The sequence below is a fragment of the Salminus brasiliensis genome, chromosome 23 (assembly GCF_030463535.1).
Source record: "Salminus brasiliensis chromosome 23, fSalBra1.hap2, whole genome shotgun sequence".
Classification (NCBI taxonomy): Eukaryota; Metazoa; Chordata; class Actinopteri; order Characiformes; family Bryconidae; genus Salminus; species Salminus brasiliensis.
The window spans coordinates 9,366,836-9,387,087 of NC_132900.1; the positions used below are offsets into that span (position 1 = coordinate 9,366,836).

A 20,252-nucleotide genomic window follows, 5' to 3' on the forward strand; every position below is an offset into this window, starting at 1 on the left:
TTAAGTCTATGCTTTAACATTCTGTGTTGCAGAGGATGTTACTGCAGCAAAGAATTTTTGGACATGTAGCTTATCAGCCAATCACAGTCTGACAGGAAAAATGTACATTTTGGAAGCCAGACATCCTTATGATCAAAATGCTAACGTCTAAGGCTCTCCATATATTTCGAGGTGGCCTAACGCTCATGCTTTTCACTGTCTGACTGGGTAAATGTTTGAATGAGTTCAAATACAAGCACAAAACAATAGATTTTCCCATTTTAAAAGTGAAAATAACAGAAAACGTGATGTATGAGCCAAACTTGTTGAAGCATCCAGAAGCAATGGAGCTGCACTGTGGGCTGTCTGTCTGTACATGATTCACATGCTTAGACATGCCATTATTTATGTCTAGACTATATACCACTATACTGTCTTTAGTTCAAACTAACATACAACAAACAAATAAACAGTGAACTGTCGTCATCGGAATGGTCACAGCATCTTTGATTACAGTATTTTTACCAGGGGGTCAAACTTGACAAGATACCTGAGTTTTGTTGTACAGTTTCCCCTGGATGTATGCCAGAGTAGTAGTGTACATGTAAGCCATGCTTGTGATCAAGTCTGTTTAGCATTTTTAGCTTAGATTAGTGATGGGCATTGCGAGTAATTTTGTAAATGAGTACCCGATAAACTAAAAAAAATACACACCAGGGCTCTGGAACTGGCTTTTATTGTGTTTGGTGAAAGAGGGTGAGCCAAGACACCAAGACAGAGTGAGACTAGCTGTGATCTCCTGGACTCCTATGCATTGCTGGGGATCAAACTCGGCATCTCTCAAAGATAAAGCCAACACTATCCCATCTTTATGAGGTATTGCAAGGCTCTGGAAAAAGTTGCCACACTGCCATAGCACAGACACCCGCTCATTTATTATTTCTCCCCAAATCAAGGGTATTAAAAAAGTGTCCCTACTGTCCAGGGAAGGTTTCTACTAGACTTCAAAGCATTGCTGTGAGGTTATGATTGCATTCAGGTCAGGGCGTTAAATCGCTACTTCACCCAACAAATCCTAAAGAAGTGGATGGAGTACCATCATTCCAGAGAGCACAGTTGGTTCCACTGGTCCACAGCTCAATGCTGGGGGGGCTTTACACCCCTCTAGTCTCATGCCTGGCATGAGGCATGAGGCCAATAGGTAGATATTTATCAGCCTCATAGAATCCTATTCTATTGGCAATTCTTCGCTACAGGGACTAGACAAGCTGTGTGTGCACATTTGTGTCAGGAAGGGGTGCAACTTAAAGAAGCTGAATGCATTCATTAGAAGGGAGGCCCACAAACATTTGGCCATATAGTATATATGTATATAGTGTAGGTCTCTAGTCTTGAGGAGCCAGATGTGATCTCATAACCATTATAACCCACAGGTTTTCCCTCTAAAATTGACCTACGCATTACTCCAATCTTTCAGCAGTGCTAACTTACATCCATAGTACGAATGATAGGCCTGTCCCAAGCAAGACAATCGCACCACTGCCCCTACTTTGATTCCCCCCACGCTTGAGCCAAATTCCCTCACGGTTGTCTCCAGTAGCGTATATACAGTGTGTGGATTTCAAGTAGTACTATTTTACCAGTGGAATTGATGATAACATATCAGGTACTCGATTAGCTGATTACTCGTGCCCATCCCAAGTTTGGATTCCACAATTTGATTGACACAGAGATTAAGATTTCGCCATGTAGTGGCTTTCACTGGTGGATATTAGGCTCAGAAACAGCAGGTGGACATCTGCACAGGTAGCATGTGACAGCAGACACTACAAGGCTTAAAAAAAGATGATAGAGAGCATAATGTAGGACCTACCTGGAAGTCCGTCGCCAGGTCCCGTCCCAGAGTTCCGATGGGCGAGTCGCGAGACATGGAGGTGACAGTGGACAGGAAGCTGCTGGACTCAGTGAGGTTCGGCATGGGCGAAAGATCCTCAGTGCGTTCTCTCAGCCCTTCGCCCATGTGGTCCACTTTCTCCACAAAGGCATGGAGTTCAGCCCGGAACGCCTGCATGCGGGCATTCACGACATCCAGCACCTGAGAGTCGGGTTTGGGGTCGGCCGAGTCTCCATCACCCCTGAACTCGTAACCTTCCCCGACAATCTGGAAGGGAAGATAACATGTTTCAAGTAAGGTATCATAGTGAAGCAATGAAACTGGGTTGTTACCATGATTGCCAGGTTCACAGTTTTCCCGTCCAAATGGGCAATGCAGTTATTGATGAAAATGATGAAGTCAATACTGGGTTTTAAGCAAACCTGCAGCTTAGGATTTTTTTCTGGACCTAGCAAACCTAACTGTTAGGCTACACATGACTTGCATGCCTTTATGTAGTGTCTTGATGAATTTTGAGCAAAGCTCCCAGTGATTTCCGTATCTTGACTTACCCCAACAGAGTTAGCTCCTGTCACAACCAGACGACCCTCAGAGATCAGGCTGTTTGTGTCCACAATGAGCCGCTCCACAGTTTTTCCCAGCCTTTCTGCCTCCCTTTTAATACCAATCAACATCTCCCGATCCTCACGCCTCCGCTGTGCAAGTTCTGCCACTCCCAGATCGCCAATGTCTGATGCTTTCCCTCCACTACCGAACCCTGAGGTGGCTGTTTTTTCAAATGGGTCCTCAGAGTCGCTCTCACCACCCACAGGCCCCTCCCGCTTGGGGTGGAGCAACATGAGCCGCCCCGCCTCCTCGTCCTCAGCGTCCCTGCTCTCGGCGTCGCTGTCCCTTGGACTCCCAGAGCGTAAGCCCAAGTGGGCAGCCAAGTCGCAGCGCTGTACGTTAGAGATCAGCACACGATTCTCGTACTGCAACTTCATCACCTTCCCGCTCAACTCATCGATCTGAAGCCGTGCAGCTTTCAGCTCCTCCTGCAGGGGCCCAGCACCACTCGACAGGACGTTCATCCCACCACTATCCACACTGCCACCATTTCCAGGCTTCAAGACAACTAAGGTACCCCCGTCTTCGGCCTCACCATCTCCTGATCCAGGCCCGAATTTGAAGCGATTAAGCTCAGTGGTCAGCTGCCTGTTATGGTCCTCGATCTCGGAAATGGAGCGGCGCAGCAGCTCAGCCTCCTCTTCCACAAATTGCAGGTGCCGCCGCAGCTCACTGGCCGACTCCAGTGCCCCATCAGCGCCATACGGTGAGGTGGGCACGCTGGAAAATGGCTCTCGGCCAAAGCAGTCACGCTCATACTGAGAGCGCAGGTCCTCGTTCTCGGCCCGTAGGCCACGGTTCTCCACCTCCAGCTCTACAATCTTCCGCCCCAGGATGTTCGCCTCTTCTTCCACCAGCCTGAGTCGCAGGCGTAGCTCAGCCTCCCGTGTGCTGTGTGGTCCGCCACCAGTCAACTCGGCTAAGGGCAGGGGGCTGTCCACGTCTCCATACACAGACTTGTATTTTTGGAGCTCCTGCTCTAACTCATCCTTCTCCCGGCCCAGTTTGGCCATTTTCTTGCGCATCAGGGCTGATTCCTCTTTAGCGAACTGCAGCTGACAGCGCAGGTCCGCACTGTCCTCCTGTGGATGAGCATCGGAGAAAGGGAAGAGTCAATGTATCAAACCTTTAATATTTATGTCAGTGATATAATCAGCTTGTGTTGTTATCTAGGGTCAACCCTGAAATCAATGGGTATTTTGCCAACCACTTAAAGAAGCATGAGCAGCCTCGATCAAGCCACCAAGTTCAGGCATGTCGCTTCTATACAACATACCCTTTACTGTTTTCCTGTAGCTGTCCACATTAGATTTAAAACTCTACATCCTTGCCAACAAAGCCAAAACTGGATCAGATTCAACTGGATCTCCCTATCTACTGGCAAATAAATAGTCAAAATCCATACCTAGAGGCCTTTTAGCTTGACCCAAGCAAGTCAGCTTGACCTGATGTCCTTTAAGAGGCAACTATCCTCTTTTTTTACCCTTAAGTTGAAGTGGTAGAACTAAAATACCTAGAGGGCCATTCTCCAGCAAAGACCGAAAACTGCCCTATTGAAATACACCTGATTCAATTTGCCTGTCAGCCTTTCATAACTGGAGTTGCGCACTGCTTTAGGTCTCTGAATAAAACAAAAGCGATTGCCTTAAATCATAAAAAAATAAATAGAATTTTATAAAGCAGAATCTAGCAAACTTTTAATCTGGGCATTCAGCGACGTTTTGCTGTGTTATGTATTTTATTTTACAATGCTTTGTTTAAACATATAGTAAAAACAGTACACAATCTTTGAATTCTATGGCTTTGTGTATCTGGACATCTAAACATCTAGTCCTTGGCAGGTCTTTTAAGCAAAGACAATCTCAGATGAACAACACAAAACAGATTCCGCCTGGTCATTATTTACTAAACAAAAATGAAGCCAAAATGGAAAAGCCATGTGTGAAAAAACCCATCAATCTACATCTTGCAGAAACACCTTTAGCAGCAGTAACTAGTAAGCAGTAATGCTTTTTTTTGTATGACTTTGTCAGTCTCTCATGTCGCTCTGAAGGAATTTTGTCCCATTCTTCTTTCAGTTTGTGGTTGAGGTTTGTGGAGGTTAATTTAAGCACAGCTCTCCTAAGGTCCAGCCACAGCATTACAATTAGGTTGAGGTCTAGACTGGTCCACTGCAACACTTTGATTCTTTTCACTTTCAGCCATTCTGTTGTAGATTTTCTGCTGTGCTTGGGATCATTGTCCTGTTGCATAACCCAATTGCGGCCAAGCTTTAGATATATGGCTTTACATTTAACTCACACTACTTATACAGTATACAGAGAAGTTCATGCTCGACTTAATGACAGCAAGGTGTTGTCTGTCCAAAGGATGTTGTTCCAGGAGTGTTGTGGTTTGTTCAGTTGCAACTTTACAAAATTTTAAACCATGCTGCCATTCTGTTTTTAGAAAGACAAGACAACCCTCTCCTGGCAACCCTTCCAAACAAGGCATTCTTGTTCAGTCTTTTTTTTTTCAACTGTCATGAAGTTGAACATTTTACATGCTAATCGAGGTCTTTAAAGTCTGAGATGTAGCTTTTGTGTTTTTGTGATTTCTCGGACCATAGCACGGACTGACCTTAGTGTAAATTTGCTGGGACGTCCACTCCTGCTAACTGTCTTGAATATTTTCCACTTGTGAATAATCATTCACTGTAGAATGATGGACTTGTTTGGAAATGGCCTTATAACCCTTCCCAGATCGATGGGCAGCAGGAGATGTATCTCTAGGATCATTGCTGATGTCTTTCCTTCTTGGCATTGCATTAACATATACCCCAATGCTCCAGACCAGCAAAACCATTGCTGATGATCAGTTAATGCTTTGATTTGATTTGATAATTAATTTAATTAGCAGCACCAGGATGCTACTTACCCTCTGGAAGCAGTAAAGGTGTACTTAATTTTTCACATACTGCTTCTGCATTTTATCCTTTTTTTTAAATGACACAGTGTAATTTGTCAATGTGTTGTTTACCGTCTGAGGTTGTATTTACCAAATTTTAGGACCTGTTTTTTTAATCATGTCCTGATATGTAAAACTGTAGAATTCAAAAAAAGCAGAAGATAGCATGTGTGATGTTTGTAAACACAAACCTGAGTAAGAGATTTCTTGTCCTTGAAGGTTTCCCTACTCCCTCGTCTCTTCAGTGCCATCTGAAAGAACAAGAAAAAGCAAAGACGTGAGACGGTAAAAAGCAACTACAAAGCTGATGTGTCATGTCTGGTGTGACATTGTAACAGTAGACTTCAACATGCCCAGTATCAGTTTTTAAAGTTTTCAGAGTGAGCTTTGATGCTGCAAGTGCGTTGTTATGTAAGAAGAGCATTAGAGAAAGCAATGTTCCATAGTAGCGCTCTCATTTAGCTCATTGCTCTGTAGAACTATAGGTAGTTTTAGTCACACAGCTTATGGCTTCATCTGTGCAGATCTGAGGTCATAGGAAACACATGACACAGCTGGATAGACATGCAAGCAGTTCTCTGATGATTTAATAACCCCCTCCCGTCACTGTTCTGGCAACTGAATCTTTATCTTTCTAGTCCATGTGTGTGCACTCAGAAAAAAAACCCAAACCTATCCTGGTTTGCCCAGCTCTCAAGATCATAATGCACAGCTCCTTAAACATTAGGGAAATTCTAATTTGCATGATTTTCCATTACCACAAGTGTAGGTTTTTGCCAAACATATTATTTAACATATTATATTAACAGATCTGAATATATGAATATGTTTTTACAACAGATTATCTACAGTTTGTGTGACTGTAGCTATATTTGTAAAGGGTTGTGAGATTGTAAGGCTGTGTTTCTGTAGGACTGAATGACTGTGGGGCTGTTTGACTGTAAGGCTGTATTTCTGTAGGACTGAATGATTGTAGGGCTGTTTGACTGTAGGGCTGTAGTTATGTAGGACTGTATTTGTATAGGGTTGTTTTTGTATAGTATTTCTCTAAGGCTATATTCATGTAGGTTTGTGTGACTGTAGGGCAATAGTGACTATAGTGTTGTGTGACTGTAGGGATGTAGCTGTATAGGATTTGTGAGACTGTAGGGCTGTATTTCTGTAAGGACTGTTGTATTTCTATAGGACTGAATGATTGTAGGGCTGTTTGACTATATGGCTCTATTTGTATAGGGTTGTATGACTGTAGGGCTGTATTTATGTAAGACTGTATGGCTGTATTATGTAAGTGGCTGTATGGCTGTATTTGTATAGGGTTGTGTGACTGTATGGCTGTATTTGTATAGGGTTGTGTGACAGTAGGGCTGTATTTGTATAGGGTTGTGTGACTGTAGGGCTGTATTTGGATAGGGTTGTGTGACTGTATGGCTGTATTTATATAGGGTTTTGTGACTGTATGGCTGTATTTGTATAGGGTTGTGTGACTGTATGGCTGTATTTGTATAGGGGTGTGTGACAGAAGGGCTGTATTTGTATAGGGTTGTGTGACTGTAGGGCTGTATTTGTAAAGTGTTGTGTGACTGTGTGACAGGGATGAATTCCTGTTATGAAAGGCTGTTATGTAGTAAACTGTACAGCTGTAAGACTGTGGCGAAAAACAGTATTCTAATAAACACTTTGCGTGATGCTTTAGCTTTCTGGGATCTGGTTTGTGAGCACTGTTGTCATACTGAGGCATCTGTATGCAGGGAGAGGGAGTTTAGGGCAATGCAGAGAAGCTGGACACAAAACACACGCAAAGCCAGGATCAAGAGCGACAGGCTGCACGCAATGCGAGGGCTTAAGGCTCGACCTGTAAAAATCCCACTCTGCAAAGAATACTAATGCTGCTTTTACAAACATAAACACACATTCTTAAAACTATCTCAGACAGTGTATCCTCAGAAATATTAAAAAGCAGTATCAAGCAAATGACTTGTGATGTGTCTAGAGCAATGGTTCCTTAATAAATAATAAATAATAAACTAAAGTAAATATGTTTAAATACAAATGTGTTACAATGAATAAAGCAGAAGTTACCACTGTTTGTCCAGCTCTTACTGAGTTTATCTGATGCCGGAACTGCATTAGCTCTAGTGCAGTTATTTACAGTCTTCTGATGCTCCTTCCTGCAATGGAGCCTTTTTAAAGAAGCATATCTTGCTGATGCATCTGATCAGAGCGCTGATGGCATGACATGCACGGTGATCCTAACACTGCAGGCTAGCATTAGCCATGCTACAAACTGGGTTTGACACCAGGATACAGCGTACAGGCTTAAATAGTCCAGAGCTGATACAGTCTGAATCATCTATGGCCAGGGATCTGGAAAGTGTGAGGGCCAGCAAGGAGTCTGGAGTATAATCATTTCCTAGAGAGAGAGAGCGAGGGAGAGGGGTGTAGTCCACACATAGTCTACAGTGAGGTAATTTTATGTAACTACATTGGCTTAATACAAGGATTCAAATAGCCTGAGTCACTGAACCCCCAATTCTCTGAGGCGTTCCCTTTTCATTTCAACCCCAAGCGATGGACTTCACTAGTCTTCAGCCCCTGGACACTGGGGCGAAACATGAGACTTTCAGAGCAAGATATATCCGCGGGATTTTCTTTTTACACGCATCTTCTTCTACACACACCATCAGCAGGCTGTGATTAGTCATTTTTCTGTAAAAGTAGCTTGTTCTTGGGTACGTAAGCAGTAGCAGTAAAAAGCACTACTCTTATTACAGGTATAGCACAGACTAGCCCTGCTGGAATTAGGCTAGCTACTCTAATTGGGGGCAGCTAGAACCAAAAACAAAGAGAACCATGCTGTAGTCCAAATTCTGCCCATACTGGCAGCAATTACTCAATTATCCAATGGCAGTAATGAACAGGGTCTTAGAAAAATCGCCTCTGTCACGTCCTAAGGTAAATAAATATGCAGAACCCGACACATTTGGCCCTCTGTAAAAAAAAATTTCTTGGAAAACACTCTAAAATTATGAGGGCATTTAAGAGTCAAATTATGAGGGCCCTATCTTACACCCTGCGCAAGGCATGTCGCGATGCTCATTGTTATCTTACACTGGTGGTCTCGAAATGAGGTGTGTTCAGGTAATATTCTGGCACATTGCCATTTTGGCAACAGAAAACGATGTTCAATGCTATCTTGGTAGTGAATTGTCAACATAGGCGTGTGCCCAACACTCGTACATCCCCGAGTTTTTTAGCCTGCTAGCATTAGTGGAACAGCTTAGCATCTTTGTGTATTAAGGCTGGACATTTCACTGTGTTTTCTGATTTTGTCGGTTCCAGGGTATGTGACAGTATTTTATTCATATATTCATATTCATATTTGTTAATGTTATTTATTTTTTGCCAGTAGAATTGACTTTGAACATTGAATAAATTGCCCTCTTTTTTAAAGAAACAGTGGCTTACTTTACTACTAATATACATATTTAACAACAACAGTGTACATTAAATATATTTTTATAGATAGATAAACATGTAATTACTGCAGTTCTTATAACAGACCTTTTGGAAGTTCAGTTTTACCTCATTTACCTCATTATTACACATGTGTAAGTGTGTGTGTGTGTGTGTGTGTGTGTGTGTGTGTGTGTGTGTGTGTAGAGAGAGAGAGTGAGAGGCGTTGAGCAGTGAGTGAGTTAAAGCTTTGTGTTTGTAATTCACTGCATGATTGGAGCTGAGGTTTCTCACAGACTCTGCTGGTTTACTTTAAATCAGGCGAACCTGAAAACATCCCAGTGGTCGTACAGGAGCGCTTGTGTGCTCGTCTACAGTCACTAGCATCCCAACTCTAAGCATTCTGTGTATTTGTGATGTGTCTAAACTACGCAGCGCTACAATTTCTGCACTTTCTGCAGTGTAATACAATTGTTGGTTAACTGTATTACGGTAAATGCAGACCATATTTTAAACGGCTTGCAGAATGAACGGCCATTCCCCCAGCATCGCTGTTTTCCTTTTCTTTGCTTATCCAAATTTCTGTTGAGTGGCTCTCACAGATAAAATATTAATATAATAAAAGTAGCCAGAACACACAGACCTAATGCTTAGATAAATAGTAACTGCTATACAGACCAACTGCCATAATTATTTGGTGCATAATAATAAGCACATTTCAGCCTATAGATAACCCAGAATCACTTTACAATAAATCTTTAGTGCAGAAACATCTAGAAGTTTAAAATCGAATGTATCTGTTCAAATGAACCTTTATGACAAATCAAAGCCAGTCATTATTTAAGCAGAACATGCATTTCTAGATGGATACATACATGCCCTGCTCCAGAGGACGCAGTGTCTTCAACAAAGACCAAATGTCCACACCTCTATCTTAGTCTCCTGCATTCCTCTGGTATCAAATAAGAGTAAGTAAGTCTCAAACACTGAAATTACTATGAGCAGTAATGACAGACTGATGTCAGCTGCTAATGATACAGCAAGGTCACAACACCTCTATCAAAACAGTAGCCGAGACTAGCTGTCATCCTCTGACCAGTATAGACTGAAACACTTACACACGCACACATGCAAATCTCACTACAGGGATGTGTTCATTAATGAAAAACTACCAACACACCAACCCTGGTCCAGAGGGACCTCCTGCCCTGCACATTTTGGCCCACATAGTGGCTTTCTGGTCTAATGCACCACCTTCAACTCTTGTTGATTAGCTGATTCACTGGATCAGGTGTGTTGGGAGCAGAGTAAACACTAAAGGGCCAGAGATCCTCCAGGACCAGGGTTGGGAACTACTAGATAAGAAGAGAGTCTCAAGAGAGTCTCCAAAAGAGTCTTAAGAATAGCCTACAGGAGCAAACACTACCCAGCCAACATGCTCATGTGGGGCTCACATGGGTGGAATGATAGGTGGGTTCTGCGTGGGCATGAGCTCTGAGGGGGTTTGAATTTTTATTGAGACCATGCTGTGCTTCCCAAAGGGCCCCACCTTAATCTCAAATAGGTCCCATCTAGGCCTTGTATGTAGTGTACAACACAGATGGGGCCCATGTTTAACATCTCCTGGTCCCATCACTGACCCTGGTGGGCATCCATATACAGGGCCAACATGGAACCCAAGGACAAAACTTTCTGGCTCCCAGTATGGCTACCCATACAGGATGTTAACACAATATTTGCTGGCTGCTGAAGAAAACACTTCTTATCTGAAGGGTTCATTAAAAATTCTAAATTCTGACCAAAAGTCAAGCACCCCACTGAGCAGAACCACACTCCAATACACCCAACTTCCAAGTTCTTCCTTACACTCCTCCACTTACCAAGCTCTTCTGATGTAACTGTCCAAATCCCCAGGTGTCCAAAGCCACAGCAGCATGATTTCCCATAAAACATTAAGTGAAGGGCAAATCTGGCCTGCTTTACTGCTCTTGTGTGCAGGGCCTGGAGCAGCTTATCACCCCTCGAACACTATTATGCACCAACCCGGAGCCAATATACCAGTCTAGAGCTAAAACAGATTAGCAGCACAGAACTGGCCAGGTCTCTCATGAGCCCAGCAGTGGGCATGGCCTACTCCACCCTACGTTACAGTGGAGCAAGGCCACCATTCTCCATGCTGTGTAGCAGATGGTATAAAGCAAACCTACATCACGTAGAACTCATGACAGGTAGAACACTGAAAAACATCACTCTTAAGCTCATTGCACTTCCATTTTTTATTTAACGGAACAGTGTCCATCGAAACCACTAGTAGTTAAACTGTTTGTAATGAAACATACAGTTGATCAGTGTTCTTTAAGCACTATCCAAGATATGCTTAGTAAAGCATACTGTTAAAATGATCACCTCTACCTGACTGTTAGCTTTGTTAGTCCAGGCTTATATATATATATATATATATATATTTATTTTCTTCCATTTTTGTCCCAATTTGGACCGTCAATTACCCAACCCGTACATAATCCCACCCAGTGCCCCAACACAACATCAGTGAGGCGTGTGCAGTCAAGCCGCTGATTTGCAACATCGATGGGCCTTGGCTGCCGATGGCTAGCAGCACAACTGGGATTCGAACCAGTGATCCTGTGATCATAGTGACAGTGCCTTAGTCCTGACATGTATACGTGTGGTTTGGTCAACTAGGCCTTCACAAAGTTTGGTTGAAGGTTATTTGTATGCATCAATGTGTGCATAGTGGACTGATTAGAGAACCACCCTCATTTGAATATGTTTTTTTAAAAACGCAACAGCCTGGCCTATTTTCTCCTTTCTGAGACTGATAGCCTGGCTGTGTGGGTGTGTATGTGTGTGTGTGTGTGTTTTACCATGCTTGAGCATAGGGTTTGCTGCGACCGTGACAGGCTTAGAAGGGATGATATTACACACAAAAGAGACGGTTACACACCCTGCAACAGGCGCATACATCAGCCTATTCACCAGAGGCACAAAGCTCTAGTCACAAGCCTCTACTCCCTCGATCTCTTTCTCTCCCTTTCTTGCTGAGCAACCCACAGTTCTGCCTCTGCTGTTCTAGGACCAGTTTTGTATGGTGTCTGGACTTTGCTGCATCTCCAACACAGGTCCTAGACCAGCTCTGGTCTTTTTGTGCTAAATTCAGGCCTAGGGGGCCTGGAGCGTCTGCGGGATGGCTTTGTGAGGGCGGCTACAGCACACGTTTTTCCATTTTTCACCCGAAACTTTTCAATGAGATTAGTAATGAGGCGCCACAAAAGGGGGAATTATCCATTCAGACGCAGTGGGACGAGTTCTCATCTGGCTTTTTTGAATGTCGCCTGCTTAAACCTTTCAGAAGTTTAAATTGGTTCTTTACTGAAAGCATTGCAAGACTGTCCAATACAGACGGTTCATAACACATGAAGTAAGGAGACGTTCCCTATACTGAACCTAACTTACCCCAGCTGTTCTCGATACATGTCGACGATGGTATTTCATAATGATGACGTCTGATATGTCACATTTCTAGATGTGTAGATAGAGACCTTTGTTTCTTTTTAATATATTTAAACATATTGATATTTGATCCGCACTTGACCAATATTGGGTTATTATATTAGTTATATTACCTGAATCTCTTAATATTGCTTAAATGAAGATCAAATTCCACCCATGTGCATTTGAGAAAGCCACTTGAAGGAACTGAAGACCTATCAGGACTGGATTCCCTTGATGCTCCATCAGTACAATCTTCTTTCTCATACAATGCCAAAACTGAAGGAATACTGAAATGGTCTAGTAGAGTCAGAATAGGGGCTACAGCTCTAATAATACATGAAGTAAGAGCATGTTGACAAAAGGACTTCAGAAAATGCTTGCTGTAAATGATCAGCTAAACAGATCTGACAGCTGAAACAAGTGGATCTGAACTGACTGAACTGTCCATCTGGACTGACTCCCTTTGATACTCCATCAGTGCAATACTTGTGTGACACAGTCTTTTCTTACAAGAGGTATAAATAAGATCAAAAGTGGTCCAGGATGGTCCAGGATGGTCGAAATAGGAAATAAAGACTGCCTTAACTGCTTCTAAGACTATATGACAAGGAGTTTAAAAGAAGATCAAATAAATAATTCTCAAGGGTTTAACCTGAAAACAGAATCAACAGACCCCAAGCATTAAAACAAAACCTTAAAATATCCTTTTGAATTTACATAATTTCACAGCAACTAGACAACTAGACACACAGACTAGCACTGTCATTTGTGCTGGCCCGCAATAAAAGAAACACCAAAAACACTATTAGGTGAAGTTGTGGGTGGGACGATATTGGCTTTTCGTCCCACCTTAAATGGTGCTGCAGTATCAGACATGTTCTAGCTTGTAGCTGCATGTAGCTGCAGCATTATTTAAGAATTTTAAAAATTCAAATACCTGCCTAAACACTGCACTCTTTCTACTCAGTTTTCAGGGGCTATTGACTGGACCCAATCAAATTGAGTTGCTGGCCAATACACACTACTAGATTACACTAAGAGTTAAGCTGAAAAAAAATCTAAATGTAATATGCTCCGACTGGTCTGAGACGCGATCAGGAGGCCAATAATCAGAGTCTGCGCCATCAAAAATGAAGTCACTCACTCTAAAATCAGGGTAAAAATTGCATAGTGGAACCCCTGGCTTAATACAGACCGCTCCTAATAGTCCTAAAGTTCGCATGTTGTTCTCAGGAAATATTCAATTGAATTGATCTGCAACTGAATCAAATAGACTGGATTCGGATTCGCTTTAACTGATATAGTACCAAAAATACTCAGACAGGGTCGTTTTGTCATTTTGCTTAAAGTGTGTAAAGAGGAAATGCTACAGAATCGTCAAAATTGTGCTCCATTGCAAGCAAAATTAAAAGAAGCACTGCTACTCATCATGCTCTGAGCAGATGAAAGTACCTGATCAGTGAATCATATAGACTTAAACTGACTGAAATATCCACCTGAACAACTTAACTCCTGAATCACTGAATCATCTGGGTATCATCCACTGAATGAACAGAATTAAAGGAGACATTCTCCTGAGGCCCGACTCTAATGAACGTTGACTGAACCAAATAACCTCCACTTCAGCAAACTGGAAAATACCCTATAATGAATGTGCCTCATGCTCCAATGATCTTGGCTTATGATGATGAAATCGAATGGTAGGATGGAAACACTGTGATGCCCAGCAGTTATCAATGTTTCTAAGAAAGCAGAAATACCCAGATGGTATGAATGAACTATTGGGTGTGTGTTGGTTGATCAGTAGGCCAGGACTGGGTATAGGTCAGTGTCAGCACCTACAGCTTTCCCATACAGACAAAAAAAACATAGCCCAGCTCAACCTCAAGATATTTCAAATAATAACTAGTTAAAGGGTTAAAGCAGGGGAGCTCAGTCCTGGTCCTGGAGATCGAAGGTTCTGCAGGGTTTATCACCAGCTCTAATCTAACATATCTGATGTACTTAAGAAAGAACTTCAGGGGGAAGGGATCTGAACTCTCCAATGTGCACCTTCAGTACAAGGTGGACTCTGGAGAACTCTGTCACTTAGTGGTGGTGGGGATTAAAAGTCTCAGTAACGTCTCAAAGCAGGGATGAACACACATAGGAATTCTCACATGGACAAAAGTATTGGGACAGCTCAGTGCTGGGGAGCTTGGTGCCAATAGGTTCATGTTCATCTGGTCCAGAGAATCCTATTTTGTCAGTGCTTCTCTACACGGACTAGACATGCTGAGTGTGTGTGCATATGCACATCTCTGTCAGCTAGGGGTGCAACTTAAAGTAGGTGAATGCATTCATTAGAATATAGTATAGCACTAATTAGCACTAATTAGTCAATATTTAGCACCTGTCAGCTCATTACTAATCTGAGGTCACTTACGTAATAAGGTGCACCTTATCTAAAGTAATTAGGCTTGGATATGATCAACTTGAGTTTAAGATATTGAGGATATTCATAAGAAACAAACGAAAGATCAGTTATGAAAGCATTCATTACTTTAACTCTTCTGTTATTATCTGTGATATTACTCTACGAGGCTCTAAATAAAGATCCTCAGGACCTGATATCATTTTCACTGCCTCAATGTGTGTGTGTGTGTGTGTGTGTTGGTGTGCATCTGAGGGAGAGAGATTATTTGAGTATGAATCACTGGCTAATAGCCATGCCCGTATCCTCTAAGCACCCGTTGCAGTCTTTCACTTATCACCAGCCCTAGCGGACCGTTTAAACATTCTGGACTGCGCTAATTGGTAACGACCAAAAGGAAATGGCTTTCCTAAACCCATGTTAGCTGATTATGTGCTGCATGTTTTGGAGTAAATACTGGGATTAAACACCCAACATAGAGTGACGAATCCAGGGTCACCAAGTGTGTTAACGTTCTAGAGATTTTCTGGCCCTCACACACGCTCCGCCAGCAGCGTAGGTCCTGCTTATGGGAAGCTTTCTTAAGATCCGTGCTTCAAAACAATGACAACAAAGTGTCTGTGTGGGCTTTGAAGTAGAGATGGATGGAGGTTGTTTACAGCACTGTTCACGTTTCCGTGGCGATGAGTGATTAAGCGCTGCCTTTTGGTTGACACTGACTGTAAAACACTGGAGTCTGAAGGACCACTCCATTAGGAGTGTCACCAGGCCCACCAGAATCAACTCGGCAATGCAAAGCAGGCCAAAAAGCACATTCACCCCTTCCAAAAAGACAAATTATGCTTATTGCAGTAGTATAGGTCACATAGCAAGCCATAGCTACCATCACCATAACTCCAAATGCAATTCAGTATTTCTATGTATTTTATGAATCTGAAACACTGAAACTCCCACTTGTTCCCTTGTCCCACATGTTTGGACAGTAAATACACTTGACTAATCTCACAGCAGCAAATCATTGAGAGCAGAATTCTAAGTGTTTATAGGTTTATAATCTTACTATCAAAAAGCTAAATCTTGAATGGGCAGCTCCACATATCAGGATGAAATGCCAACACTATCACGCCTCTCATTTTAATGTCCGCTCTGGTCAAGCACCACTTTCATCTCCTTCTCTCACTGTTCTTTCTCCATGTGTTTTTCTCTCTCTCATTGTTCTCTCTCTCTCTCTCTCTCGTTCCACCTTCCCATGTGTTCTCTGTCCCGCTAGCTTTCTGTCTCGCTTTTCTCATCCCTTCATTACTCCCTTCACTGGCTGTCCTCTCTCTCTCTTACTCTGTCTGTTTTCTTTCCCTCTCTGTCTCTCCGTCTTTCTCTTTCTAAGGGTCAGGCCACTGTTGTTCCTCTCCGCTGCTCAGAATAAAGAGACTACACACACAAAAGAGGCCTCACTCACACACTCGCACACAGAGCGCCTTTCAGCCAATCACAACAAAGCCCCCCTCTCGCCCTGCACGGGCACAGTATGCCCAAAAATGCCACCTCCTCCTCCTCCCCCTGCCTCCCATTCTCTCTTTCTCACACTCCCAATCTCTCTGTTATCCTGCATTTCTTCTGCTGGCATTGCGTGGCAACCAGCTGTCCTGTACACGCTGCTCGGACATGTGACTGTGTTGGAGCATATTTCGCAAGACTGGCAGGGCACACAGACTGAGCTCACACACCGATTTGAAACCCTGAAGAAATTAATCTTTAGATCGGATATCTGTTAATTAAACGGATTTGTGAGATGGAAAAATAATTAAGAGCACTAAATAATGAGCTAGCTGTTGATTTGTAAAGGCTCTGTAATCCCTATCTGCCACCCAAATGCCCTAAGACCCCCTTAGAGACGAGTGGAAAGTGGAAAGTCCATATTTATCAAGAGTTCCATGGTAGCACTACTGGTACTACTAAAAAAATGAGAGGGGCCTGTAATTTACATCATAGGTAGACTCAACTATGAGAGACAAAGAAGACAGAAGACAAAGAAAATTCTAAAAAATTCTGATTTTTAAAGAATTAATTTGCAAATAATGGTGGAAAATAAGTATTTGGTCGCTTACAAACAAGCAAGATTTCTGGCTGTCACAGACCTGTAACTTCTTATTTAAGAGGCTTCTCTGTCCTCCACTCATTACCTGTATTAATGGCACCTGTTTGAACTCGTTAACGGTATAAAAGACACCTGCCCACAACCTCAAACAGTCACACTCCAAACTCCACTATGGTGAAGACCAAAGAGCTGTCGAAGGACATTATTATTTTCATTTTTACATATATTTTTATATATTTATGTATATTTTATTTATTTAAGTACTGCTGTCTGGGTAAAACTGGGTCCTTGGGTACCACAATTTCGTTCCACCCCATGTACCACATGTGATGCGAATGACAATAAAGTCTCCTTGAATCCTTGAATCCTTGAACCAGAAACAAAATTGTAGACCTGCACCAGGCTGGGAAGACTGAATCTGCAATAGGCAAGCAGCTTGGTGTGAAGAAATCTACTGTGGGAGCAATAATCAGAAAATAGGAGACCTACAAGACCACTGTTAATCTCCCTCGATCAGGGGCTCCACACAAGATCTCAGCCTGTGGGGTCAAAATGATCACAAGAACGGTGAGCAAAAATCCCAGAACCACACGGGGGGGACCTAGTGAATGACCTGCAGAAAGCTGGGACCAACGTTACAAAGGCTACCGTCAGTAACACACTACGCCGCCAGGGACTCAGATCTTGCAGTGCCAGACGTGTTCCCCTGCTTAAGCCAGTACATATCCGGGTGCGTCTGAAGTTTGCTAGAGAGCATTTGGATGTTCCGGAATAGTATTGGGAGAATGTCTTATGGTCAGATGAAACCAAAGTAGAACTCTTTGGTACAAACACAACTCGTTGTGTTTGGGGGACAGTGAATGCTGAGTTGCATCCAAAGAACACCATACCTGTGAAGCATGGGGGTGGCAACATCATGCTTTGGGGCTGTTTCTCTGCAAAGGGACTAGGACGACTGGTCCGTGTACATGAAAGAATGAATGGGGCCATGTATTGTGAGATTTTGAGTGCAAACCTCCTCCCATCAGCAAAGGCATTGAAGATGAAACGTGGCTGGGTTTTTCAGCATGACAATGATCCCAAGCACACTGCCAGGGCAACAAAGGAGTGGCTTCGTAAGAAGCATTTCAAGGTCACACTGATGATGATAGACATGCCCAAAACTAACCTAACACTCTTCCTCTGATACATTAATACACCTTTCTTGGTGCTGCTAAACCATGTAGTTATCAAAAAATAGGAGTAGTAGAAGAATCCATCCACCCTTTCATCCATTCATCCACCCTTTTGGCCATTCTTCCATCCATCCATCTATTTATATATTCATACACCTGTCCATTCATTCATTCATTAATTCAGCCATCCATCTTTTTGTCCATCCTTTCATGCTTCCATCTGCCCATGCAATAATCCATCTATCCATCCATCCATACAATCCACTCATTCATTCATCCATTTAACCATCCATCAGTCCATCTATTTTCTTATTCGTCCAACAATCCACTCATTCATCCATCCATTTATCTGTCCATTCACTCATTCATCCATCCATTTATCTGTCCATTCATTCATCCATTCATTCATTTATCTGTCCATTCATTCATCCATTCATCCATTTATCTGTCCATCCATTCATCCATCTACCCATTTATCTGTCCATCCATTCAACAAGCCATTTATCACTCTGACCATCCATTCATCCATTCATTCATTTTTTATCCATCTTTTCATCCATCTATCCTTCTATCCATCCATCCATCAACCCATCTATCCGCCAAACCACATATTCAATTGTCCATCTATATGTCTATCCAACTATCCTTCTATCCACCCATCCCCCATATATCCACCCATTCATCTATCTGTCCAACCATTCATCCATCTGTTTATCCTTCCATTCAGCCATTCTTCCGGTCCATTTAATAGTGGAGAGGCTACCCCTGAGATCATAGTCCTTCAAATATCAGGCAAGTCTCAATAATCACAACCATCCATCATGCATGTTCCCATTATCCTGCAATCAATAAATGACCACTTAACCAGACCCTACATGCAGCACAATGAGAGAGAGAGTGAGAGAGAGGGAGATATGAGTCTTACAAGCGTCCGGCTCAGGAAGTGATTTGCCATGAGAGCTGTGGGAAACATTGAAGCATCAGACAGGAAGTGGCACATTAATGTTTGATATTTTATGAAATTATCTTCCAACTGTGTCGCTAAGAAAGCATTAATGTGGTTTGGGACTGAGGTCTGAGCACAATGAAGGTAATGAGAAAGATTGCTGTGCTGTTTCAGTAGTGCTTTTACACCAGCAATTCTTTATGCAGATCAACACAGAGGATTTCGAATGAACTAATCAGAGCCTGGTTTTCCCAGAGCTTCCTCACACACCAATCCTCACAGGACTGCAGAGCGCATATCCTAATGAACACTGCCGTTCACAGAGGGGATGAGCTCAATACTACTGAAGACACCGGGCTCTATCCACCCACTTACGAGTTTCTTTAAAATTCAGAATTAGCCTCAGATCGGTAGCTTGGCATAATACAGGGTTTCGCCCATCAGCCGAGCTCAGAAGCAGCGGGTCATTAACCAGCCAATGTATCCCCTAGTGACCTTACTAGCTTCTAACAAACGCTACAGTAGTTTTCCTACCACACAGCAATAAAGCACCTCTCTCTCACTCACTCAGTCAGTCTGTCTGACTCTCCCACACACTCATTCACCCCGTCTCGCTCTCTCTCTCTCTTACAGTCTCTCTCACTCACTCAGTGTCCAATCTTGGCTTCTCTGTCTCTCTCTCACTCAGTCAGTCTGTCTGAGTCTCCCACATAGTCATTCACCCCGTCTCGCCCTCTCTCTTACAATCACTTTCACTCACTCAGTGTCCATCTTCCGCTTCTCTCTCTCTCTCCCTCTCTCACTCACTCTTCTCACTCTGTCAGCAGCCGGGTTCCCATTCAAATGTTTAGCAAATGTTATATAATTTTGGCAGAAAAACATGCAAAGTACATCAGCAGGATCAATCTTTACAGCCGTTTGCAGGCTTTTATGGCTGTGTTGTTGTCTGCAGTTGTTTGCAGACAACGTCCACCATAAAGAATCCCGGTCATGCTGCTAGCCATCAGCAGCCGGGGCCCCAAGAGAGCACAATTGGCTCTTGCTCTCTTCAGGATGGGTAGATGGCGCCCATATCACGCCAGTGGGATGCAGGCCGGCACTGGCGGCTGCTGGTCGGTGCATCAGAGACAGGTACACGGGCACACCTTTGAAAAGCTGTGTGTCATGATGAAACCATCCGTAGGTCCAGTCCTTTCCAGTCACTGGTCACTCATGCCCAGAGGCGCCGTTTG

The 20,252-nt window shown here is 43.0% G+C and overlaps 1 protein-coding gene across 3 annotated transcripts in view; it reads right to left on the bottom strand.

Moving 5' to 3' along the window:
* mtcl1 (microtubule crosslinking factor 1) overlaps window positions 1-20,252 on the bottom strand; it is a 92,031-nt gene that overhangs the window by 38,846 nt on the left and 32,933 nt on the right. For all 3 annotated transcript variants that reach the window (XR_011978281.1, XM_072668602.1, XM_072668603.1), the window contains exons 4-6: window positions 5,617-5,676; window positions 2,425-3,561; window positions 1,853-2,140 (exon numbers count right to left, since the gene is read on the bottom strand). Coding sequence is in view for 2 of the 3 variants with exons in the window: in XM_072668602.1 (XP_072524703.1) it covers window positions 1,853-2,140; window positions 2,425-3,561; window positions 5,617-5,676 (1,485 nt within the window). In the remaining variant the exon portion in view is untranslated. The remainder of the gene's footprint in view (window positions 1-1,852; window positions 2,141-2,424; window positions 3,562-5,616; window positions 5,677-20,252) is intronic.